Source organism: Triticum urartu, chromosome 3A, assembly GCF_056163025.1.
Source record: "Triticum urartu cultivar PI428250 chromosome 3A, HENAU_Tu73, whole genome shotgun sequence".
Taxonomy (NCBI): domain Eukaryota; kingdom Viridiplantae; phylum Streptophyta; class Magnoliopsida; order Poales; family Poaceae; genus Triticum; species Triticum urartu.
This window is the reverse complement of record NC_141875.1, coordinates 84851828-84876438: the sequence shown is the minus strand read 5'-3', so window position 1 is coordinate 84876438 and position 24611 is coordinate 84851828. Positions and strand designations below refer to the sequence as shown.

The 24611-nt window shown below is 45.7% G+C and overlaps 1 protein-coding gene across 1 annotated transcript; it reads right to left on the bottom strand.

Moving 5' to 3' along the window:
* Positions 1–11306: 11306 nt before the first annotated feature.
* Positions 11307–19341, bottom strand: LOC125543056 (ABC transporter B family member 11-like). The gene is made up of 12 exons (XM_048706301.2): positions 18992–19341; positions 17918–17972; positions 16782–16957; positions 15965–16186; positions 15650–15888; positions 15015–15540; positions 14647–14920; positions 13906–14533; positions 13580–13808; positions 13230–13496; positions 12885–13148; positions 11307–12267 (listed from the first exon to the last, which is right to left on the bottom strand). Exons 1-12 carry the CDS (start codon positions 19217–19219, stop codon positions 11623–11625), a joined length of 3753 nt encoding a protein of 1250 aa, XP_048562258.2. The 5' UTR covers positions 19220–19341; the 3' UTR covers positions 11307–11622.
* Between the last annotated feature and the right edge of the window lie 5270 nt (positions 19342–24611).

The following is a 24611-nucleotide window of genomic DNA, read 5'->3' as shown; positions in this document are numbered from 1 at the left end:
AGCGCCTTCAGCGAAACCCCGACGTTTGGATGCTCACAAGCGTCAAATAGGATCCACCTTCAGTGAAGCCCCGACGTTTGGATGCTCACGAGCATCAAATAGGATCCATCGGAAAATAGCCCTAGCGGTTGTCCATAGGCGCGCCCCGCGCAAGGCTCCCATAGGCCAGCCCGCAATGGAGTTGTGGATACGCGTGCCGCACGTGACGCTGCCATGGGCCGGCCCATATGCTTAGCTAGCACTATCGAGTACGTATACTTCAGAAGGGGTTACCAATATGGAACAGGTTCTTGAAACAGTACCTAAAAAAGTGACACAGTTGATGAACGACTCCCTTAATGCCCCGTACACGCAGCAGGAGGTGAAGACGGCTCTCTTCCAAATGTTTCTCACTAAGGCGCACATTTTTTCTAGAGGCATTGGGATATGTGCGGTAACGAGGTTACTAATACAGTCTTAAAGATTGTTGAGGGCACGGAATCAGCAGCATGTATCAATGAAACTGTGTTGGTATTGATCCCCAAGATAAAAAACTCTACACTCCTTTCACAATTCCGACCAATCAGTTTATGTAATGTGCTCTACAAAATCGCTTCCAAAGTGATTTCTAATAGACTGAAGGTGGTCTTACCGGACATAATATCGGAAGAGCAGTCCGCCTTTGTGCCTGGCAGGTTGATCACGGACAATATCATAACAGCATATGAGTGCCTACACTTTATGAAGCGCAATAAAGCAAAGAAACATCAAGCATGTGCGTTGAAACTGGATATGATGAAGACCTATGATAGGATTGAATGGCCTTATCTTAGAGCTGTCATGCTAAAATTGGGCTTTACTGAAAGATGGGTAAATATTGTTATGAACCTTGTTACTACAGTAAAGTTTTCAGTTATGTTTAATGGAAGAAAACTGAAGGAATTTCAACCATCTCGTGGAATCAGACAAGGGGACCCAATATCTCCATATTTGTTCTTGTTAGTAGCAGAGGGCCTTTCGTGCCTAATTAAATCAAAAGGAGAGTCATCAAACATGCATGGTCTACAGGTAGCACCCTCGGCGCCACCGATAAACCATCTCTTATTTGCTGATGACAGCCTGCTGTTTTTCAAGGCTAACAATGCTGGAGCTATGGAGGTGAACCAGTTACTGGATTGCTACTGCCAAGCATCGGGGCAAAGGATTAACTTCTCAAAATCTTCTATCTTCTTCAGTAAGGGGGTTCCAGGGAACACCAGAATGGAAATAAAAGGGGTGCTAAATGTTCCAAATGAAACACTCAATGAGAAGTATCTTGGAATGCCGTCGGATATTGGTGGGTCGAAGAACGGGGCCTTTAAATATCTTAAGGACCGTCTATGGAGCAAAGTGCAGGGCTGGCTCGAGCGCACCTTATCAACGGCGGGGAAGGAGGTCTTAGTGAAATCTGTAGCCCAGGCGGTCCCAGTCTTCTCAATGTCCTGCTTTAAACTGCCAAGAGGATTGTGTGAACATTTGAATATGCTCATTAGGAAATTCTGGTGGGGAAGCAAAGATGGGAAACGAAAACCGCATTGGATGTCTTGGAAAACAATGACGCAACCTAAGTGCATGGGTGGTCTCGGGTTTAAGGACTTCGAGCTCTTTAATATAGCGATGTTGGCTAGGCAAGCTTGGCGCATGTTACAAAATCCTGAGACATTAAGTGCACGTCTCCTCAAGAGTATCTACTTTCCTGATTCCTCCATCTTGCAAGCTAACTTGGGAGGACACCCAAGCCAAATCTGGAGAGCGATTATTGAAGGCCGTGACACACTCAAGCTAGGCTTGGTCAAGAGGATAGGTAATGGTGCCTCGACAGATATATGGAATGCCTCATGGCTCCCAAGGAACGAGAATCTGAGACCGTATGGATGCCGTGACCGACCCTCCGACACTTGTTTCTGAGCTCATAGACCACACCACAGCGACATGGAATAAGTCGCGGGTCGAGGAGGTGTTCATGCCAATGGACTCGCGAGTCATCTTAGGGATTCCGCTGTGTACACGCTCCATCCAGGACTTCTGGAGTTGGAATTTTGATAAGCACGGGCGGTTCTCGGTTAAGTCTGCATACAACTTGCTGGTGGCAATAAAACAGAGGAGAGAGGCGTGGTTGGAAGGGACTGCGGGTTCATCAAATTTAGCAATAGAATCCAACTCATGGAAGAAACTTTGGAAAACACAGGTGGTTGTTTTCGATGATGGATTCATTGGCACATGACAAGTTTGTTCTACTCTCGGTCACGTTATGGGAAATCTGGTCGGCTCCTCGCAAGGCCATCCATGAGGGAATTTTCCAATCCCCCCAGGCAACTCTCTCCTTTATAAACAGATTCATAGGGGAGCTCGAGGTCATCAAGGCTCCATCGCCATCTGCGCAAACGCGAGTGCAGCAAACCAATCTTGGACTACGACCAAAAGCACCACCTGCTGGATTCGTCAAAATTCATGTGGATGTGGGAGTGCTGAAGGGCAGAGGTGGTTCGGCGGCAACGGTGTGCCGGGACAGGGATGGACAATTTTTGGGCAGCGCTGCACTTGTCATTGTTGGAGTTGATGATCCAGCGGCCCTGGAAGCAATAGCCTGCAGGGAGGGTTTGGCTCTTGCTGAAGACCTCAATGTCCAGAATGTCGTCATTTCATGTGACTCAAAGCAAGTCGCCTCGGATATTGGAAGTGGTAGCAAAGGTCACTATGGAGCAATAGTTAGTGAGATCAAGCTCAAATCAGAGCAGTTTCAATGTAATTTTATTTTCGAGAGTCGTGCTGTCAATCTTGAAGCACATAGATTAGCCAAGTTCCCTCTTCGTCTAGGTCCGGGGCGCCACGTCTGGTTTGGCCAACACCATGACCTACGTTGTATCCCACAAACTGTGGACTTTGATGAATAAAATGGCTATTACCCCTCAAAAAAAAGAGTGCGTATACCGCAGACATCTTTTCTGTGACAGCAGGGTTTCAGGTGTCGCCGTCGTCGCGGCCGCCATATGTGGAATTTAGGTCCTCTCGCCTTCGGATAATGTGCTGAGAGGTGAGGCAATTTCGGATCTTCAAGACCTCCATGTTCTTCGTCAACGTCTAGTGATCATCATAGCTTTTGAGAATAAATTTTCTCTCGTTCTTTTTGCGGGGCCATGAGATTAGACAGTTTTCTATCCTCGCAGATCCAATTATTCGGATCTGATAATTTTATGTTGCTTTGTCAAGCTTTTTTCCGTTGGTTTGATTCTTTGTGGAGGTGAAATCTTTAATCGACACAATGATGAAGATATAGTGATTCGAAGGCCTGCATTTCTAGGGGATCATCCTCGGCCCAAGTATGTTCATCGATTAAGGCTTCCCATCTTTTTGGATGGGCGACTCAAAGCGCTTTCAAAAACCATTATTGATAATGTTTGTGCGGGTGAAAGAGTGACAACATCATTGCTCCAGTCTAATTACATCCTCTTTACTGAAGCCTTTGGAATATTTCTTCGAGCAGAGATTGATACCGTAAAGAACGTGTTTCAAGCTAGAGATCTCATTGTAATTCTTAGTTATAGAAGTTACTTTGTATATTCTTTGTCTTAGGTCCAAATCAGTGTACTGTATTTTTTATGAGTATGAATAAAGGTACACGTGTTTCTTAAAATGAAGTATACTGTGGACGAATTTTCTTGGTCGGTTTTTTAATTTCAATGGTTTTCTATTAGGGACATATTCTAACATTTTGAAAATACTAAGAATTTAAAAAACAAATTGTGTGTACATATAAATGAAAATCAAAATTATTTATGAATTTAGAAAGTGTGAGCAAATTATATTTTTGGAATTTTAAAATTTTCCTCAATTTTTAAAAGCATTAAAAATCTTCATGCATTTAGAAAATTTCTTTACTCCAAAAAACTTTGATGCATTTAATAATTGATCATGACTTCCAAAAATGTTCCCAAATTTCATGATGAATATATTTCAGTGCATGAACATTTTTTAAAATACACGAGGAGCATCATTTAAAAATGTTCATCTAAAATTTTAAACTGTTAACATACACTTTCTGCATATGAAATTTTGTGACTAAAAAAATGGTTCAATTTTTTTATAATATAGTTTTCCAATAATGTTTTATTTATTTTTTAGAAAAATTGTTCACCTTTTTTTAACAAGTACACATTTTATTTTTATTATGAAAAACAAATGAAAGCCAACAAAAAACTAAGGGAAACTGAAACCCCCCGAAAGAAAAACAAATTGTTTGCTTGAAAACAATATGAGAGGTGTTGCTCGGTAAATTTGGGCAGTAAGGCCATTTCTTGTGTGCTACCTTAACCGTTTGTCGTCTATACTTGGGGGCCTCTGCAGTCATTTACGGAGGAATGGCGAACCTTGGAACACTCAATGTGCTTGCTTGCAGAGAAGCATTAGCTCTTCCAGACAATCTTCATATTCAACGTATTTATGTCGCTTCGGGCTAAGGACGGTTGTCAAGGATATGAAGTAGGGTCCATTGGGAAGCTATGATGTCATCATCCAAGACATCGAAGGGACGTTCCACAATGTTTGCCTCCTGTAGATTCTTTTTATGAGCTTAGAAACATCAACTATGAAGCTCACAATCTCGCAAAGCATGCTCCTTCTTTGGAGTGGGTCACCACTTCTTGTTAGGCCTCCCCTATGACACAATTTTAGTTCTTCTGAACGTTATATTTGAATAATAGAGCTTTGCATGCTTGCCGAAAAACAATCTACCAAGGTGAGTGACTGATAGGAGGTCTCTACATAGTCGCCAAAGGAAAACTTTGTTTCTTTTCTTTGCAATTGTTCTTGTTGTCGATTCCTCTCGTCTTTGGCATGGTCTTCTGCAACTTTGAGGATTTGGGTAGTTGCTAAAAGCAAAAGATATAGCATGTGGCATTATTGTCCTATGTGTCATCAACTTTAGATTCAACGGGTTGTCTTCGGTGTTTCGGCATGTCATGGCAGTGTTAGATAAGTTTGATTGGTTTCTAGTTCTCTTGTCTTTGTCAGTAGCCAATCTTGCAAGCAGCGTGTCCCAAACCACAATGTGCTCGGTGATCTTAGGTTTTCACCTGCGGGGGTGTAGGAGTAATGCAACTTTTCACAACCTATGAGTCCAGTTGTGTTTGTGAAGGCGTATTCTTCCATCTTTTTTACCTGAGATCTCAAGAAAATTCGAGATGTAAATATGAAGATAGAGGCAACAACTTTGTAAGACTTTAATAACACAACAACCATACGATCCAATGCCATATCACATATGGGAGTGTTGTCACCATTGCGAGGTCTCTGTCATTCCTTACCTGGAAATATGATTAATATTTTGATAACGGGAAATATATTAGTATCAAGATGATATCAATTACACCCGTTCTATGCAAAGGATGGCAACACATGAGCTACGAGAAAGGTTCTCGGAAACAATGCCTCCAAGAAGGTAATAACGTGTAGGTGCCTTCATTGTGGGATGTAAGCACTTCAGGTCAAATCTTGGGTTTTCACCCCAGATAGTAGGTCTAAATATGATCGAAACCTTTGCACATAAGGGAACAATGTATAAAACAATGCAATTGCCAGGTGCAACCATCAAAGATCAGACCTAGGGTTTCCACCCCGGGCTCGAGACCCAATGCTCAACGAGCACCACCAAGTCAAAGAAACCACATGTTGCCACCACCCCTTAGCAAAGAAGATGAAGTTGCATGAAAGGGCACCCACACATCATGGTCATGGGAAACTGAGATCTAAACATTTCCGTGGCATGCATTCATGCCCGAAGGTAGATATTCTCGTGCATATCCTTGATGTGGATATCACCACACGATGAAGTATATGTGTGTGATTGCAAAACTGTTACAAAACACTAAAGAGTCGAACGTTGTCGGAAGACATTTGATGGGCACGTGCTCTAGAAACCTTGTGGCGGATACCGATAACAACATGTTACTGAGAGAAGGCGTCAACACCGTGGTCATCGTAAATCGTAGACTACAACCCCCGACCCACTTTCGCACCTCTTGTCGCCGCGGCCGCTTTGCCGCTACCACCAGACGACTAGCCCCTAAGTTGTCGATGCCAAATTTGGGCGTTGGAGGCCCATCAACATTGGCAGCCACCCCACACTAGCCGTTGTCACACATGCATTACAATGACCACCTATGGCATCCGAGACAGCCATTTTGGCATTCGAGCTCCATCTACTATGCTACGTCGTCTAGGGCTGCCGCCCCACCTAACTGGAGAGCGCCCCCTATGAGAGATCATTACACGAGAATGCATCCCCATTGCCGAGCTGGCCTTACCCGCCGGTGACTTCCGGCAACAACAAGGGAGGACAAGGAAGGAGGTGGCGGCATTGAAGCGCACACACAGGAGGATTCGGAGGCGGTGGCTCGATCTAGATTTGGGCCCGATCTGGGCCTAGAAGGCTACAGAGGCGGTTGTGCCGCAACTGCCTACTCGTAGCTAGAGAGCTTGCGATGGTGGCGACGGGCAAAACGCGGAGGTGCAGGTGTTGTAGCTCGGTCTAGGCCGCGGGAGGCTGTGCGGGAGTTGGATGTTAGACTGCGCCCTATCGGCCGTGCAAGTAGGGGCGGGCCATGATGTTGCCGCTACGACCTCGAGGTGTTGCGGTGGCGGCGGGGAATTCCAACATGGACGGTGTATGCCCCATGTCAGTGGGTTGAGAGGTTGGCTGTGTGGCATTTTCAGATGAAAATCCTGCCTATCTTTGGTCGGTGTCGGTGGCGACAACACACGTGGGTGTTGTTCCCCTACTTGGAGGCGTCGCCTAGGTGTGTCGGCATCCCCTCACTCCCACTTGGTGATGGTAGTTTTCTCCGGGCGAAAGCCTAGGTTCGAAACTGGATCGGCATGATGGCGACATCCTCAACGTCATTTCTCTCTTGGGAGCATTGCATTTGGAGACACGACCTGGAGGTTCTGTGTGTGGCGCTCTCCCGGTGTTCGTCGTTGTACAAGAATGATCTTCAAGGGCGCAATGTATGCCGTTGCCGATGAGTCAACGACGGTGCCTTTCTCGAGACCGACCAAGTCCCGCAATCTACTTGCCATCTCCTATAGGCATCAAGGTTAGATGGCGCGACGACAAGGGGAATCCCGTTGAAGCTGCTGATCTTCGAAGGTGACCGGCATCTGTCGAGATGCGGCAATGTTGCTCAGTTAGGACAGGCTCTTTTGCGTTGTAGTAGTGTCAATGGTGGCTGTCTTCGGACTAGCCTTGGTGTGGAATTTGTACTACGCTCGTTGTTCACAACGAGTTGTAGTCGTCTTACTTGCAATTCTGCCTTCTATAAAAGTACTAGTAAGTGTGCACGTGCAACGCGCGTATAACCTTGAGAAATAAATCTCCTGTTGCATGTAATATGTAGCATGTCAATTCTGCAAAGAGGAAGTTAAGTACTTCCCGTGCATGGAGAAAAAGGATCCCGCCATGATATAGTAATTCTAACTAATATGATAAACAGAAGGCACATGAAACTAATGAGGTTAGTATAATATAGCCAAAATAGCACATCTGCATTGCTATATTAACACACACCTTGATAGTTAGCGAGCATCAAAGGAAGAAATTAAGATAGCTTGAGCAAAATACAGGAATAAGCAAATAATTTGGTGGGTTATATTCTTCATCTTTTGAAACTGGTAGGCCCGAGTTTCATACAGAATAAATCTAATAGCTTTACAGTCAATCGATCAAGAATAAGAATACATCTATGGCCTATACATTCAACTATGTTGTAATATGTACGAAGTCGAACAACCATTTATGAGTTTGTTCTTGCAGCTCTTATCAGGTTTAGTACAAAGGACTAAAGTAGCAGAAGATGAGTCTGAACTGAAGGAAATCAAATAAACCAAATATGATAGTAGAAGATCACATGGTACACATGGAGCCAATATCATATCCAGCCTTTTGTACTGTCCCTGATATCTGAGATGTGATTTGTTACTATGGGTGTAGCATACACATTTGCTAAATTATATATAGCATTAGTTGGCACCAAAAATTACTATACACAATGTGGATGTGGATTATACTCTTGTCATTTTGAAGTTAAGCTTTGATCAGCATATATGCAAGGAAGTGCACGCAGATGAACAAAAAGTCAAATTTTCTTTGCTTTTTGCTATTCACGGAAGTATACATGCAGTGCACCTACAGACCTTGAATGAAACTAAGGGCCATAGTTAATTAGCACCACCACCACTTTATAAAGGAAAAAAAATACCAACCAGTGGATATGCCCACTCTTCTAATGCTATTTGTGCACATCATCTTACCATGCACTTCAAACACACCGAAACAGACTCTTAATTAAACTAACGTCAGTGAGCGTGAAGACCGCATCACAGCAGAGGAGGGCCGCCTGGGCCGGGGCTCAAGACGGGCCATCGGTAAGTTGCGCAGATCTGGCGGGCGGGTGGTCTGCTCCATTTTAGAGTCTACATTCCTAAAAACAAAACATTTCATGCATGAAAATCTGAGTCCTAGGCCCTAGCGACAGTGGTAATCAAAGATTAATTTATGATCTATTATCATAAAATAAGAAAAGAGATAAATTTACTATATGTGCTAGCGGGCATTACCTCAAACACACTCTGTGCACCATGGTGCGGGATCAGCACCAACAGAACATTGGCGTGATGGCATGGGGAGGACGATAGCTGATGTGTGGCCACCACCTTCTTCCACCTGGGATCCCCTTCCACCTCTCCGGTGCCTCGATCTCCCCTCTCCTTCACCGCATGGCCACTGCAACCACCTTGACCGCTGTAATCAAGGAGTACAACTTGGGAAGACGATGGCAACGGCGGCAAGTCCAGAGTAGTACGATGGAGGCTGCAGCGGCTGGGCAGTGGTGCTGGCGACGGAGGCGGCGTTGAGCATGATGCGGTCATTCCCCCTAGAGTAGCTGTTAATATGAAGATGGTGGCAGCGGCGACTCCATGGAGGCTGCAGCGGCTGGGCAGGGGCACTGACGTGGGAGGCGGCGATGGGCGTGATGCAGACTGCACAGTAGGCCGCGCTAGGCGGGGGCTCCGGCGAGGGAGGCCGCACTGGGCGAGGGCGCTAGCGAAGGAGGCCTTCCTGTGCTGGCGCGCTGCATGCCGGACTTCGTCCTTGTTGTCGTCGGGCCGGCGGATGTGCGTGTGGGTTGGCGTCGGGGGTAGCCGGGGAGAAGAGTTGTGGCCTTGATCTGCGGCCGTATGCTGGCGGCGGCGATCTAACCTAGGAGGATGCGATGGACATGGAAAGATAGAACAGGAAGGAGCCGGCAATGGTGGTCGATCGATATGAGAAGGAGCTGATTACGCTTTGACGGAACACGTATTCTTGGCGGACGATTTTTTGGCAGAGTACGTCCGCCGGAGGGTTTTTGCTAAGCGGTAACGTGGTGCTATATTAGATTAATCCGAGCTGTTAGATCTGAAGAATTTTGGAAGAGGTAAAAGAAATTTTCAAGGTAAAACTTGAAGCTTCCTTGAACTGAATGTTGGTTATGCAAGCAGTCGAAGTTAGGACCTAGCGTGCCAGTTATGCACTCTGAAGAATGTAAACCTTTGAACTTGTCTATCAAGTCAAGGATACATGATCCAACTACCGACATACTTTATAAAATCTGTCAGAACACTACCTGTAATAAATATAGCGAAAGCAAGCACTTGTAAGCACAATGTCTGAAAATGTCAAACTGTGTACAAGTCAAGTTTACACTAAAAATAGAAATAGATTTTATGCACTGTAAATGACAGAATCTACCAACAAAGCTTAAAGGCACGGACTGGCAATATATATTTGTGAACCGAACATGACATAAACTGGTAATATAACCTCATGCCACAGTTTGGAAATAAATATGATAGTACATGACATTAACATTAAAAGTAATGTTAAAGAAATTTCAAGCCATCTGACAAAAATAGAATATCACATTAACCAACAATCTACCCTGTTTTCACTCTAATTTAAGGGAAATAAATATGTTTTTACATGATAGGGAAGACAAATGACACATGCTCCTTTCCAGTGGCATAGGACGCTGGACGCGACTGCGTAAGGAGACATGCTCGTACCTGTCATCGCCGCGTAGCGCTGCAGGCCCACGTCGCCGTCGTTCCTCGGGACGAGAAGACCAGGAGAGTCAAACCAAGAGTCGAGCTATCGAAGACGACGAACACTCAGACAGGTGAACGAAAAGAAGGAAGTGACGGAACGAAAAGAAGGAAGTGAATCAAGGTCAGGGTCTGATCGATCATGTGATCCGAACAAACAGGAAACGAGAGATTTGGTTTTCACGTTATTATCTGCCTACATGCGAACATGGGCCAAGCCTTTTTCTTATTTCCTTCTATGTATGCAGTACACAAGGCTGAGTTTAAAAAAACATGATGGCGTAGATCATGGTAATTATTATTACTTGATATTTTCCTTCTATGTACGCATCACACAAGGCTGAGTTTTAAAAAAACATGATGGCGTAGATCATGGTAATTATTGTTAATTGATATTTTCCTTCTACGTACGCGGCACACAAGGCTGAGTTTGAGAAAAACAAATATATGGTGACGTAGATCATGGTAATTCTTGCTGATTGATATGACTAAAATAGGCACAGGTTGGAGCGAGATCGTGGTAATTATTGCGTAATTATGATGGCGTAGGTCATATGGTAATTGTTGATAATTGATTATGGTAAATGATGTGATATAACATTGAGGCAATCCGGTCCATTGAGAGATGGCGGATGTATGGCTGAGATGTAATCTTCCTGCCACAACTCGATTGTTTAATAGTAGTAGAGATGTTGCACACTTGCATACTCTAGAAAAAAAAGAGGCAATACATCTAATAACCATGGTGGTGCCATAGGAGTGTGACAGACACACGCATATCATAGCTGTTGTTCAGACAACAGATTAGGAAGGCCTCTACTGTGCACTACCCGATACACTGACTTGAAAAAGAAGGAAACATTATACATCTATGTCGTAAGCTAATCACAGAGATATGCAACAGAATGAATATCAATTAAAGCATAAGCAATTACTAGGAGTGAAGTTAAGAACATGACAAAGAAACCATTTCATTCTCAGGTAAAGCGTAAGATTTCAATGGATATATGTACAATGGACATATTGTACTCCCTCTTGAAAAATGTCACCCACCAATACCATTAACAAGTTTCATCGTTCAAAGCTGTTTATGAGCACCACATGAAACTATTAGCAGATTTCATAACATAACCAATGAAAGCAAGTGTAGACTTTAACGACAAGAGCGGAATGCAAGGACTTCTAAACGAGTCATGTATCTGTGCATCATACCATGTTTCCATTTACACTTTTATAAAGCGTAAGGCTATAAAAAGAACAGGAAGGAGAAGAAACGAAAACAAGGCCAAAACATTGGAGAATATCTATCCTTTACACCTTGGGAAGGAGTGGAACTTCTGTTGTTGCTACGTTGAGAGCGTGGTCACTTTGATACACTAAAAATGAAAAACCAACTGAAATCTGAAAAGACTATTCAATGCTCGTCATCCTACGAAGCAAGAGCACAGCGTTGCTGGTGTATCCGCTTCAGGAACTGCTAGACTGCAAGGCAACAAGGGACGCGTAGGCACCACCTGGCAGGCGAAGCAGCTGCTCATGCTGGCCTTCCTCGGCGACCACCCCGTTCTTGACCACTGCAATCTTGTCGGCGGCAGTGATGGTCGACAGTCGGTGAGCCACGACCACGGTTGTCCTCCCGACCGTCACCCTGTCCAGGGCCTCCTGCACCATGCGCTCCGACTCCGCGTCCAGCGCGCTGGTCGCCTCGTCCAGGAGCAGCAGCTTGGGGTTCTTGAGGATCGCCCTGGCGATGGCTATCCGCTGCTTCTGCCCACCCGACAGCTGCACCCCGCGCTCGCCGACGCTCGTGTCGTACCCGTTTGGGAGGGTGGAGATGAACCTGTCGGCATTGGCGGCCTTGGCGACGGCAACGATCTCATCCTCGGATACCTGCTCCATCTTGCCGTACGCGATGTTTGCTCTGATGGTGTCATTGAAGAGGACCGGCTCTTGGCCTACCAGACCAATCTGCTGCCTGAGCCAGGTGAGCTTGAGGGTCTTCAGATCCACCCCATCTAGAAAGATGCCGCCAGAGTCAGGATCGTAGAACCTCTCGATCAAGGCTATCACTGTAGATTTCCCACTTCCGCTTTCCCCGACAAGCGCAACAGTCTGCAACAAACAACCAGGATGACAATGCATGAGATCAGTGGCGGAGCTAGCTCAATCTATGCAGCTACAGAAAAATATATTCTTCAGAGAATATCCCCCTGGCCTTAACATAGCTCCGCCACTGCATGAGATACTGAGATCTGCGTTAGTGCTTTTGTTTCACTCCAGGGTTTAGTACCAACCACTCATGATGTTTCAGTTCTGGGCACTAGTTTTAACTTAGCCAACAAACTAGCTGCTGTAAACTACGGTATTAACTCAAATGCAGTTGCATTGCTTAAGATTTCTGAGAAACACTTGGTTCTTTTTTACTTCTCTGCAAAGCTACTGTATTAACTCAAATGTTAGGTGCTGGTATGGTCTCTGTTATCGAGACAGATGGTTTCTCTTAATGGAAATCGGAAGGGGAGGCCCTTCTTTTATTAATTTTTTTTAACTCAAATTTCATCGCATTGCTTAAGATTTCTAAAGGAACTGAGAGCTCTGTTTACATTGGGTTATGTTCTATCCACTTTTTGCCCCAGTCAAGTTATTTTTATCTTGTTCAAGTTCTTCTATACATCAGATCACTTCAACAGTACTGTAAAAAGTGGGAGAAAGCCGAAAACCAAATGTACCTTGCCAGATGGTATCCTCAAGCACAAATCTCTGAAGATTTGCACATCGGTCCGAGCAGGGTACTTGAAGCTCACGTGCTGCAACTCTATATTCCCTTCCACTGCCTCTAGTGTCGTTCCTACCTCATGGCTTGCGTCAATCTTGGATTTCCTATCAATAATCTTGAAAATGGAGGCAGCTGCATTTTGCACTTTCGCAAAATCCCGAGCAAGGGAACTCGACTGAGAAACCCCAACAGCCATCATGGTTAAAGCAAAGAAGACCTGCACTTTCAAGAAACAGCAGCGGCAATGAGAAGAAGACCCAGATCAATTATTTGAGTCTACGAGTTGTTCGGTTCTCACCCTGAAGACTTGCCCAACTTCTGCAGTCCCATTGTGTACAAAGCGAGCTCCAACGTAAAAGGATATGGCATAAAAACAGAAGAGCAACGCGAATGAGAATCCATAACCCACACCACTTATAGCGCCCTGACGAACTCCTTGTCTCACAGGACCTTCACATTTCTTTCGGTAGCTTTCAATTATCTTCTCTTCTGCACAAAATGAAGCAACAGTTCTGATGTTACCGATTGCGTCAGTGGCAATTGTGCTCGCTTGTTCATACATTTCCTGCAGGCAACATTACAAAGAATTTCAGCTAATTACCACACAATGATATGATCGCCATGAAAAAGGAATAACAGACCATATACCTTGGCATCAGCACCAAAACCCCTCATTAACCTCGTTTGAGCATAACTCTGTGCAATCACGCAAGGAAGGAAGCACAATACAATGCATGCTAGTTTCCAGTTTGAAATCATGGCTATTACGATACCGACAACAGCAGTGCTTATGCTTTGCACTATCAATGACAAGACATCCCCAGCAATGCTTTTAACAGACGCCGCATCCCCTGATAGTCTGGAGCCTATTGCGCCGCTAGAGAATTGGAACAATGATTGAGAATCAGGAAACAAAAAAATGATGGCATTCTACAATATTGATGTATCAGATGAATAAGTGAACACAGAAGTACCTGCTGTTCAGAGGGTCATCGAACCATCCTATTTCCTGGTAAACAACCCGACTAAATGAAACCGCACGTATGCGCTCGATAAGTTTACCACCTGCCATGTTGAACAAAGCGTATTGCAATGGGATGACAAAGATGGAGATCACACCCAATATCACATACATCTCTGCCCAGAATACGGAGTCTTTTCGCAATTGTTGTGGCGGTTCATAGAATGTGTTAATGGCACTTGAAAGCAGCATGCCGAACACAGGAAGTATAGCACCATTGGCTGCAGCAGCAGTGCATCCTAACAGAAGGATTGGAATCTCAGGCTTATGGAGGTACAGCAGGCGTCTGATCACATTCTTCCCTGACTTGGCATCATCAACCCCTTTGGTTTCATGTTCATGCAATGAGAATGTTTGCGAGTTTCTTCTGCTTCCACCCTGTGGTGAATATCTACTCATAGATCTCCCAAAGGATGGCTTTATACTGCTATGTTGACTTGCAGAATTTGCAGTATCAGATGCTGATTGTAACCTGCTGGAGTCATCTCCATGAGATCCCTCCCTTTTCGTATTAACCTCTTGCAGCCGTAAAAGTTGGGAGTAGGCTCCATCGGGATCCTTTATCAACTCAACATGCGGCCCTGTTGTGCAAACATGCATTTAGAGCTTGTTTCTAACATCAAAATCTGAAACTTCACCCTTGCTGAATAAATGCAATAAGGCTAGCTAAAAGTGATGCAGAAATTCAGCTTACCTTGCTCCACAAGCTGTCCACGGTGTAGCACTGATATTGTATCAGCATTTTTTACAGTGCTCAGGCGATGCGCTACAACTATTGTGGTTCTGTTCACCATGATATTATTTAGTGCATCTTGAACTACACGTTCAGACTCGGCATCAAGTGCGCTTGTAGCTTCATCAAGAAGTAGTATGCTGGGGTTCTTCAAAATTGCTCTTGCGATTGCAATTCTTTGTTTCTGTCCACCAGATAGTTGTGTTCCATGCTCACCAACCATTGTATCCAGTCCCTGGTAATAGTTGTCAACTTATAATTAGGGGTGAAAATAATACTGCTAAAATACAAGATTGCAGAATGCATGAGAAAGGATTAACTGGGCATACATTTGGTAACTTGTCGATGAACTTCGCAGCATTAGCAAGCACAGTTGATCTCCTAATTTCTTCCTCTGTCGCACCCTTCTTTCCATATTCTATGTTTTCTCGTATAGTAGTTGTGAAAAGAATAGGTTCTTGGCTAACAAGCCCTATTTTCTGCCTTACCCAGCTAAGGTTTAGCTGTTTCAGATTAACACCATCCAAAAGAACTTCACCTGATTGTGGATCATAGAATCTCTCTACCAAGCCAATTACAGTAGATTTCCCGCTTCCACTCTCCCCAACCAGTGCCACCGTCATGCCAGTTGGAATGGTTATAGAGAAGCCATTGAAGATAAGTTGCTCAGGCCGTGCAGGGTAACTGAAATGGACATCTTTCAATTCAACATTTCCAACAAAGTTCTCCAATATAAGACCACTCTTATCACTTGCGTCAATCTCAGGTTTTCTATAAATGGTTGCAAGCATTTTGTGAGCCGCAATCTGTCCTGATGCAAAAGCAGTTAAGCATGGAGAAGACTGTCCAAGAGCCCTACAAACAATTAGATGAAACAAACGTCATGCAAATGATGTCAATTTAATTTGAATTTGGAGCTTTGTATCTCGAAAATAGATGCTGCCATGCAAATGAAAATACTAACATTGCACCAGTCATGATGGCCATCAACACATTAATGATATAGCCACCAGTATATCCCTTTTCAATAATCAGCTTTGCACCATACCATACAGCTAATCCATAGCTGCAGAAAACAATAAGCAGAAGTGAACCAACTCCAAGGCCCCCGGCAATACCCTGGTGGACTGCTGACTTGTATGATATTTTCAAATGCTCTTTGTATTCACTAATTGCTCTGCTCTCTCCGGTGAAAGATATCACCTGTTTTCATGAAGGAAATGAGAAGTTAGCTAGGCGCAAGAATTATAAGGGTAATAGTTATGGAAGATAGATATACCATTCTGATTGATCCTGTTGTCTGTTCAACCACTTTCCCTGCTTCAGCATAGGCCATCTGGGAACGGTTTGATAACTTCGATAGAACAAGTGACATGACTGCAGCGGCTGCTACAACAGGAGGAATACTTGACAACATAACAAGGGACAGAAGCCAGCCTCTTGTAAATGCGATGATAAATCCACCCAGAAATGTTGATACCAGTTGGAGAAACTTGCCCACCTTCATAAGTAGTCAAATTAAAGTGTGTTAAACCACAAGTTTCTAGAGATGATGTTCTATGCATTACACACGATCTTGCTACTGTAATCAGTAAAAAGAATCTCAACATGCACCCAAGTGCAAGTAGTTTTGTATTGGAGGAAAGCATCAAGATGACACGGGTATTACAGCGGCGAGCAGGCGACTAGCACACTGATAAGAAATGGACAAAATAACAACAGAAACAACCTTAGCTAGCCAAAAACGAACGGTAAAAGGAAGCACTAGCCCACCGACAAAGCCAAATCGGGAGGCCTAGCATGCTGTAATCAGTAAATGTGTATACTGGAAATAGCCTCAATTTTTTTGCATAGTTGAAACTGCAAAGCTTTTTATAAAAAACTAACATACATCAAAATCACAATTCACTTAAAATAACTCTTATGATCTTTATAAATCCATGCAAAGGAGACATATACTTGAACTAACTTGACCTCGTTGTGTGATAATTTGTAATAGAAACAGAATAATGAAGGTATGCATTAAAGTACCTGAGAAATGGGAAAATCATAAATTTAAAATTTAACAGGGAGTCCATGGATAAGATATGGCTCACCTTTTCTCCAATTGCATCTTGAATTAACACTGTGTCACTAGACATCCTTTCAATAACTTCTCCAGTTGACGTCTCCACATCGAAAAATGATATATCTTGTCTAAGTATGGTCTCGAGGTACAGCCCACGGATGCGTGCAGCCTGTCTTTCTCCAGTCACCATCCAGCATGACACCTCTGCATGCAGAAGGACAGTTCAAAGAGATAGTACGATAATCATATGTATCCAATTGCAGTTTCTGACATCTTTATGAAAAATAATACCAAAACCAGTCTCTAATATGCTTCGTACAAGAATGAGTAGGATGGTCTCTTTACGGAAGTATTTGCCCATATCCACCTCAACTTTTGGTTAAAAAAGTATACATCAAAGCTTACATTTAAATTATTGCAAATATAATTAGAGTTCATCAGCTGGTTGGATTATGTCTTCTCTTTTACTCCAAAAATGGAAATTCTAGTGATTTTATGTTTTCTTCGGTTGGTGTGAAAAAACTGGTAATATAAATAGTTAGCTTCTGGTGCGCAATCCTCTTCCAGTGCTTCGGTGCAACAATATGCAAAAACCATTAAACTGGTCGTGACAAATTCCATAAAGTTCTTAGAACTTTTACATAAGTAAAAAATGCATGCCAAATAAATAACCTCAAGATATGAATGGGTAGGATGCATCACATATACTAAGCCAGAGACAAATTTATTTCCTTAAGGGGCATAAATGAGTACAGTAGAATTAACTGGTGGGTCTGGCATAGCATATTATGAGTGTAGTTAATAAATCTCATCAACAAATGGGTAGTGATACATGCATATAATTTACTTCCTTTCCAGCATTGTGGCAAATAATTTCTGGTCTTCATTTCATCCAAATTAGGATTGCCAATTTTCTAAGCAATAGAAATCATTCATACTTTTCAAGAAGAACAGCATATTCAGCATATGCATCTTGAATCGAAAGTTTCTATATATGCAGAGTCCTGAACAGGTGGAGTACACATTTATTTTGTAAGAAACTACGTAAATATCCATGAGCCAAGCAAATATGGATAACATGTGAGAAATTTACACCAGAAGACAATATGGGATTATGCACTTCCAAACTGCTTCTATAACAGAAATGATACTTTTGATACTTACGAAGAAACCCTGCCACTCCAGAAGCTAATGCTAGATACACAAATCTGACAGCAACCTGTAAAGACAAAAAGGCATACAATATAAAATGGTGAAAAGTAGTGCCAATGTAAAACCAGCAACTCAGATTATAAATGCCAGCTGATGAAACTTCATTTTCAGTAAGAAGTACTACTACTGTACTACATGTTCAACTTGACAGTAAAGAGCATCAGGCATGAAACATAGAAACAGAAGTAATATACATGTACACGTCAAATAGCAATTAGTACTGCATAACATTCCTAGGGGACGAGAGAATACAGCCAGCTAACTTTGAGATACAAGCCCTCACAAAAAACACTTTGAGATACAAGCGGACCTATATATATTCTACCGAACCATTTCCAATAGTGTTTTGGACATTCGTGCATGGAACATTTTGACCATGAAAAGGACCGGCCCTATCAAATTCTGCTGGCTTTGGTGAGGAATTCGTTCTCTTAGTTATGAAGTTGTGATCACACAGTCATCCTTACAAAATTCGTTAGCAGAGCAAATTAAGATCCATATATCAAACAGTAGAACTTTGGTACTTGCCACCTTTCGAGATCCATAACAAATCGTGAAAGTTCTGGTGATCTGGAACTCTAAATTACTACGTACACAGCACGGGAACATCGAACAAATTGATCACAAATCAAGTAAGCTCCATACCAAAAATAGCAACGCAAATTAATTAACTCCATACCATAAATATCAAAAGGAACTAATTATGCTCCATACCGGGAAACAAATCGGAACAAATTACTAATGATAAATATGTGATCGACACTCTTCTCAGATATAACTAAATCAATCGCCAAAAGACTAAACGTTCGGTCTGAAGGGTTCGATTTACTCGAGTCCGACGCTGCCTATTCCAAAACCCTCGAAAACTCTTGCGAAGAACTGGCGAGCGAGCGAGGCGGGAGCAAGGCGAAACAGGCGGGCGAGGAACTACTCCTAGCCGACGCGGCATTGAATCGTCGACCGCCCAGGAACGCGAGGGAGAGGAGAGGGAACCCTCGACGGGGCGGGAGCGGGGGCGGCGCGGACCTTGGAGACGGCGTGGACGAGGTCGGCGCGGTGGGCGGGGCCGAAGGCGTCGACGAGATCGCCGACGAGGAAGGCGAGGAAGGGCATCGCGACGCCGTTGGCCATGGCCGCCGCGGCGCCGACCGCCATCAGCGCCGCGTCCCGCCGGTCCGCGAACGCGAACAGCCGGTACATCGGCACCCTCTTCGCCGCGGCGGCGGCGCCTCCCGCTCCTCCCGCTGGCGCCATCTGGTGCCGAGAGACCGGTCCGAGGCCGCCGGCGCCTCCCCGTCTAGCGCCCTACTCTCCCGCGCCTCGCGCTGCCGTGGGAGGGGAGGGGCGGTGCGACTGCGATGGTGAGTGCATGGGTGTGTGTGGCGCCCCTCCTGGTGTTTAATGTGGCGGCGGGCGGGGTCGATCGCGTAGCCGCCAGCTGTCTTCTTGTTGGTGGAATCTTCTCCGTCCTGTTTGTTTTGCCCCGGCGTGGGTTTATCACTTTATCTCTCCCACCCTCTCTCTCTTTCCCCGGTATAATTCCTGGACTCGTCGGCTCGTCAAAATAAAATAAAAAAACTCAAATGTGGTAGCACCATTTTGGATAGCCAAAGTGCCAAACCCATTTTCGCCGTTGCCGTGTAACAAAATCCTAGTCACAGACCTATTTTGTGTCGTATGTCAGGAGCACATGTACTCCCTCCGTCCAAAAATACTTGTCATCATAAAAATGATGTATCTAGAACTAATGATGACAAATATTTCCGGACGAAAAAAGTACGTGTCATGTTAGGAACAAACAAGTCAGGGACAATACTACCAGCGTGTTGTGTAATTTTTCGGAAGTGGAATGGGACGTCTCAGATCTGGAGACAGCTCGGTGGTAATGCATATCTTTTTCACGAATACGCATAAAGCGTATCATTTAATTGATAGGGAGAGGAGTTTACATGCGCTTGGCCAAGCTACACACTCGTGGCCAGACCTACGCAAAGTTACGGTTACAAGGTTCAATCAAGGCGGTTCAAAAACAAAGGAGCGCAGTCCTTTTGCGCCAGCCGTGGCCCACATTGCAGCCTCGGCCAGAGCGGCACGGGAGGCCTCGGTCACAGATGGGCGGACGTCGTCGAAGGTGCAGGCATTTCTATGCTTCCAGAGGGTCCAGGCGACAATAATCACAAGGGAGGCCGTGCCCTTGCGAAGAGAAGCTGGGGCAGAGGACGTGGATGCCTGCCACCAGTCGAAGAAGGGCTCGTGGCCGAGAGGAATGCTGCTGGTGAGTCGAAGCTTGGAGAATACCTCGTGCCACACCATGCGAGAGAAGGAGCAACCGATCAAGAGGTGTTGCATGGATTCAGTGGCCTGGTCACAGAATGCGCAGGCGTGGCTGTGCGGCAGTCCGTGGCCCGCGAGTCTCTCGCTTGTCCATCACCGGTCTTGTAAGGCCAGCCATATGAAGAACTTGGCGCTAAGAGGGGCCCAAGTCTTCCAGGTGAGTTTGGCATGCGGGGATGAGGTGGAGCCGAGGAAGAGAGCATCGTAGCAGGTTTTTGCAGAGTATGTGCCATTTGCTGTCCATCGCCACCGAAGAATGTCGGGATGCCCGGAGGTTGATAACGGAAGTAGACGCCTCCATAGCTCAATGTACTGAACTGTCGCCAGGGGACCCAAGGCGCCAACGATGTCCTGAACCCAGGACCGGTCCTGCAGTGCGTCGGCCATGAGGCGGCGTTGGCGGCGTCGCTTGGGCACCATAGCAAAGATGGCCGGCGCAATCTTGGCGATGCACTGGCCATGAACCCAATGGTCGGTCCAGAACTTGCAAGTGCGCCCATCACCAAGTTCCCACCGGGTGGAAGCACGGAAGATGGCCTGCGTCTCGGGGTCGGCGGGGGGAGGAAGATGGCTCCAGGGGCGCGTCTGGTCCGTGGCCTGAAGCCAGAGCCAGCGAGTGCGGAGGGAGATTCCAGTGCGGCGCAGGTCACGGATGCCGAGCCCGCCAAGCTGCAGCGGCATGCAGACGCGGCGCCAGTTCACTGCGCAGTGTCCAGAAGCGGAATCTTCCCTGTCGTGCCACAGGAATTCACGGACGAGGCGGTTGACCAGTTTGAGCACGTGGGCGTTGAGGGCGATAGCCACGAGCAGATACCCAGGCATGGCGCAGAGCACATGTCGAACCAGGGAGAGCCGCTCACCGCAAGACAACAGGGATGCCCTCCAGGTGGACAGCTTCTTGCGCATCCGGTCCACTAGCGGCATGAGGTGCGAGGAGTGGATCCTTCGGACCGACAGCGGCAGTCCTAGGTAGGTGATAGGGAAGTGCTTGACCGGGCAATCCAGCTCAAGCCCTATAGTCGCCTCATCAACAGGGGAGCATTGGATGGGAGTTGCAGAACACTTGTCAAAGTTGGTGCGTAGGCCAGAGGCACCGCCAAACACGGACAGCAGCTCCCGGAGCGCGGCGAGGGCGTGCCGGTCTGGGTGACAGAAGAGCACCACGTCGTCGGGGTAGAGAGATATACTCGAGGCCATGTGGTGGGGAGTGAGCCGGTGTAGAATTCCAGTTTGGACCGCACGCAGAATGACGGAGTTGAGCACGTCGACCACGATGGTGAAAAGCATCGGTGACACCGGGTCGCCCTGGCGCAACCCCTTGGCATGCCTGATTGGTGGCCCAGGCGATCCGTTGATGAGGACGCGGGTGCTCGCGGTGGAGAGCAAGATGGAAATCCATTCCCGCCAGTGTGGGTCGAATCCACGGTGGCACAAGACTTGGAGGAGAAATGGCCAGGAAACCGAATCGAAAGTGCGGGCAATGTCGAGCTTGAGCAGGGCGCGCGGGAGCTTGCGGTTGTGGAGGTACTTGGCAGTTTATTGGACCAGGAGAAAGTTGTCGTGGATGCATCTTCCAGCGATGAATGCGCTTTGATTGATAGAGACAAGCTCGGGTAGCTTAGGAGCTAGGCGAAGGGAGAGCACTTTGGAGAAAAGCTTCGCCAGGAGGTAGATGAGGCTGATTGGCCTGTAGTCGGCGAGCGAGGACGCGTCAGGCTTCTTGGGCAGCAAGGTGATCAGCGCCTCATTGAGATTTCCGAAGCCAAGGCCGTTGAGAGCATAGAGCTTGTTGAATGCCTCACAAATGTCCTTCTTGATCACGGGCCAAGCGGAGCATAAGAACTCAGCGGCGAAACTGAAGGAAATATGCCCTAGAGGCAATAATAAAGCTATTATTTATTTCCTTATATCATGATAAATGTTTATTATTCATGCTAGAATTATATTAACCGGAAACATAATACATGTGTGAATACATAGACAAACAGAGTGTCACTAGTATGCCTCCACTTGACTAGCTCGTTGATCAAAGATGGTTATGTTTCCTAACCATAGACATGAGTTGTCATTTGATTAACGGGATCACATCATTAGGAAAATGATGTGATTGACTTGACCCATTCCGTTAGCATAGCACTTGATCATTTAGTTTGTTGCTATTGCTTTCTTCATGACTTATACATGTTCCTATGACTATGAGATTATGCAACTCCCGTTTACCGAAGGAACACTTTGTGTGCCACCAAACGTCACAACGTAACTGGGTGATTATAAAGGTGCTCTACAGGTGTCTCCGAAGGTACTTGTTGGGTTGACGTATTTCGAGATTGTCGGAGAGGTATCTCTGGGCCCTCTCGGTAATGCACATCACATAAGCCTTGCAAGCATTGACACTAATGAGTTAGTTGCGAGATGATGTATTACGAAACGAGTAGAGAGACTTGCCGGTAACGAGATTGAACTAGGTATTGAGATACCGACAATCGAATCTCGGGCAAGTAACATACCGATGACAAAGGGAACAAAGTATGTTGTTATGCGATCTGACCGATAAAAGATTTTCGTAGAATATGTGGGAGCCAATATGAGCATCCAGGTTCCGCTATTGGTTATTGACCGGAGACATGTCTCGGTCATGTCTACATTGTTCTCAAACCTGTAGGGTCCGCACGCTTAACGTTACAATGACAGTTTCATTATGAGTTTATATATTTTGATGTACCGAAGTTTGTTCGGAGTCTCGGATATGATCATGGACATGACGAGGAGTCTCGAAATGGTCGAGACATAAAGATTGATATATTGGACAGCTATATTCGGACACCGAAAGTGTTCCGGGTGATTTCGGAGAAAACCGGAGTGCCGGAGGGTTACCGGAACCCCCCGGGAGAAGTAATGGGCTTTATGGGCCCTAGTGGAGAGAGAGAGGGGCGGCCAGGGTGGGCCGCGCCCCCCCTCCCCCTCTGGTCCGAATTGGACTAGGAGAGGGGGGCGCCCCCCTTTCCTTCTCCCTCTCCCCCTTCCTTTCCCCCTCCTAGTAGGAGTAGGAAAGAGGGGAGTCCTACTCCTACTAGGAGGAGGACTCCTCCTCCTTGGCGCGCCCCAAGGGCCGGCCGACGTCCCCCCTTGCTCCTTTATATACGGGGGCAAGGGGGCACCTCTAGACACACAAGTTGATCCTCGTGATCGTTTTCTTAGCCGTGTGCGGTGCCCCCTTCCACCATACTCCTCGATAATATTGTAGCGGTGCTTAGGCGAAGCCCTGCGACGGTAGAACATCAAGATCGTCACCACGCTGTCATGCTGATGGAACTCTTCCCCGACACTTTGCTGGATCGGAGTCCGGGGATCGTCATCGAGCTAAACGTGTGCTAAAACTCGAAGGTGCCGTAGTTTCGGTGCTTGATCGGTCGGGCCGTGAAGACGTACGACTACATCAACCGTGTTGTCATAACGCTTCCGCTGTCGGTCTACGAGGGTACGTAGACAACACTCTCCCCTCTTGTTGCTATGCATCACCATGATCTTGCGTGTGCGTAGGGAAATTTTGAAATTACTACGTTCCCCAACAGTGGCATCCGAGCCTAGGTTTTATGCGTTGATGTTATGCACGAGTAGAACACAAGTGAGTTGTGGGCGATATAAGTCATACTGCTTACCAGCATGTCATACTTTGGTTCGGCGGTATTGTTGGATGAAGCGGCCCGGACCGACATTACGCGTACGCTTACGCGAGACTGGTTCTACCGACGTGCTTTGCACACAGGTGACTGGCGGGTGTCAGTTTCTCCAACTTTAGTTGAACCGAGTGTGGCTACGCCCGGTCCTTGAGAAGGTTAAAACAGCACTAACTTGACAAAATATCATTGTGGTTTTGATGCGTAGGTAAGAACGGTTCTTGCTCAGCCCGTAGCTGCCACGTAAAACTTGCAACAACAAAGTAGAGGACGTCTAACTTGTTTTTGCAGGGCATGTCGTGATGTGATATGGTCAAGACATGATGAGATATAAGTTGTTCTATAAGATGATCATGTTTTGTTGAAGTTATCGGCAACTGGCAGAAGCCTTATGGTTGTCTCTTTATTGCATAAGATGCAAGCTCCAAATAATTGCTTTACTTTATCGCTATGCGATAGCAATAGTTGCAAGAGCAGTAGTTGGCGAGACGACCATGTGACGACACATTGATATAGATCAAGATGATGGAGATCATGGTGTCATGCCGGTGACGATGGAAATCATGACGATACTTTGGAGATGGAGATCGAAGGCACAAGATAATGATGGCCATATCATATCACTTATATTGATT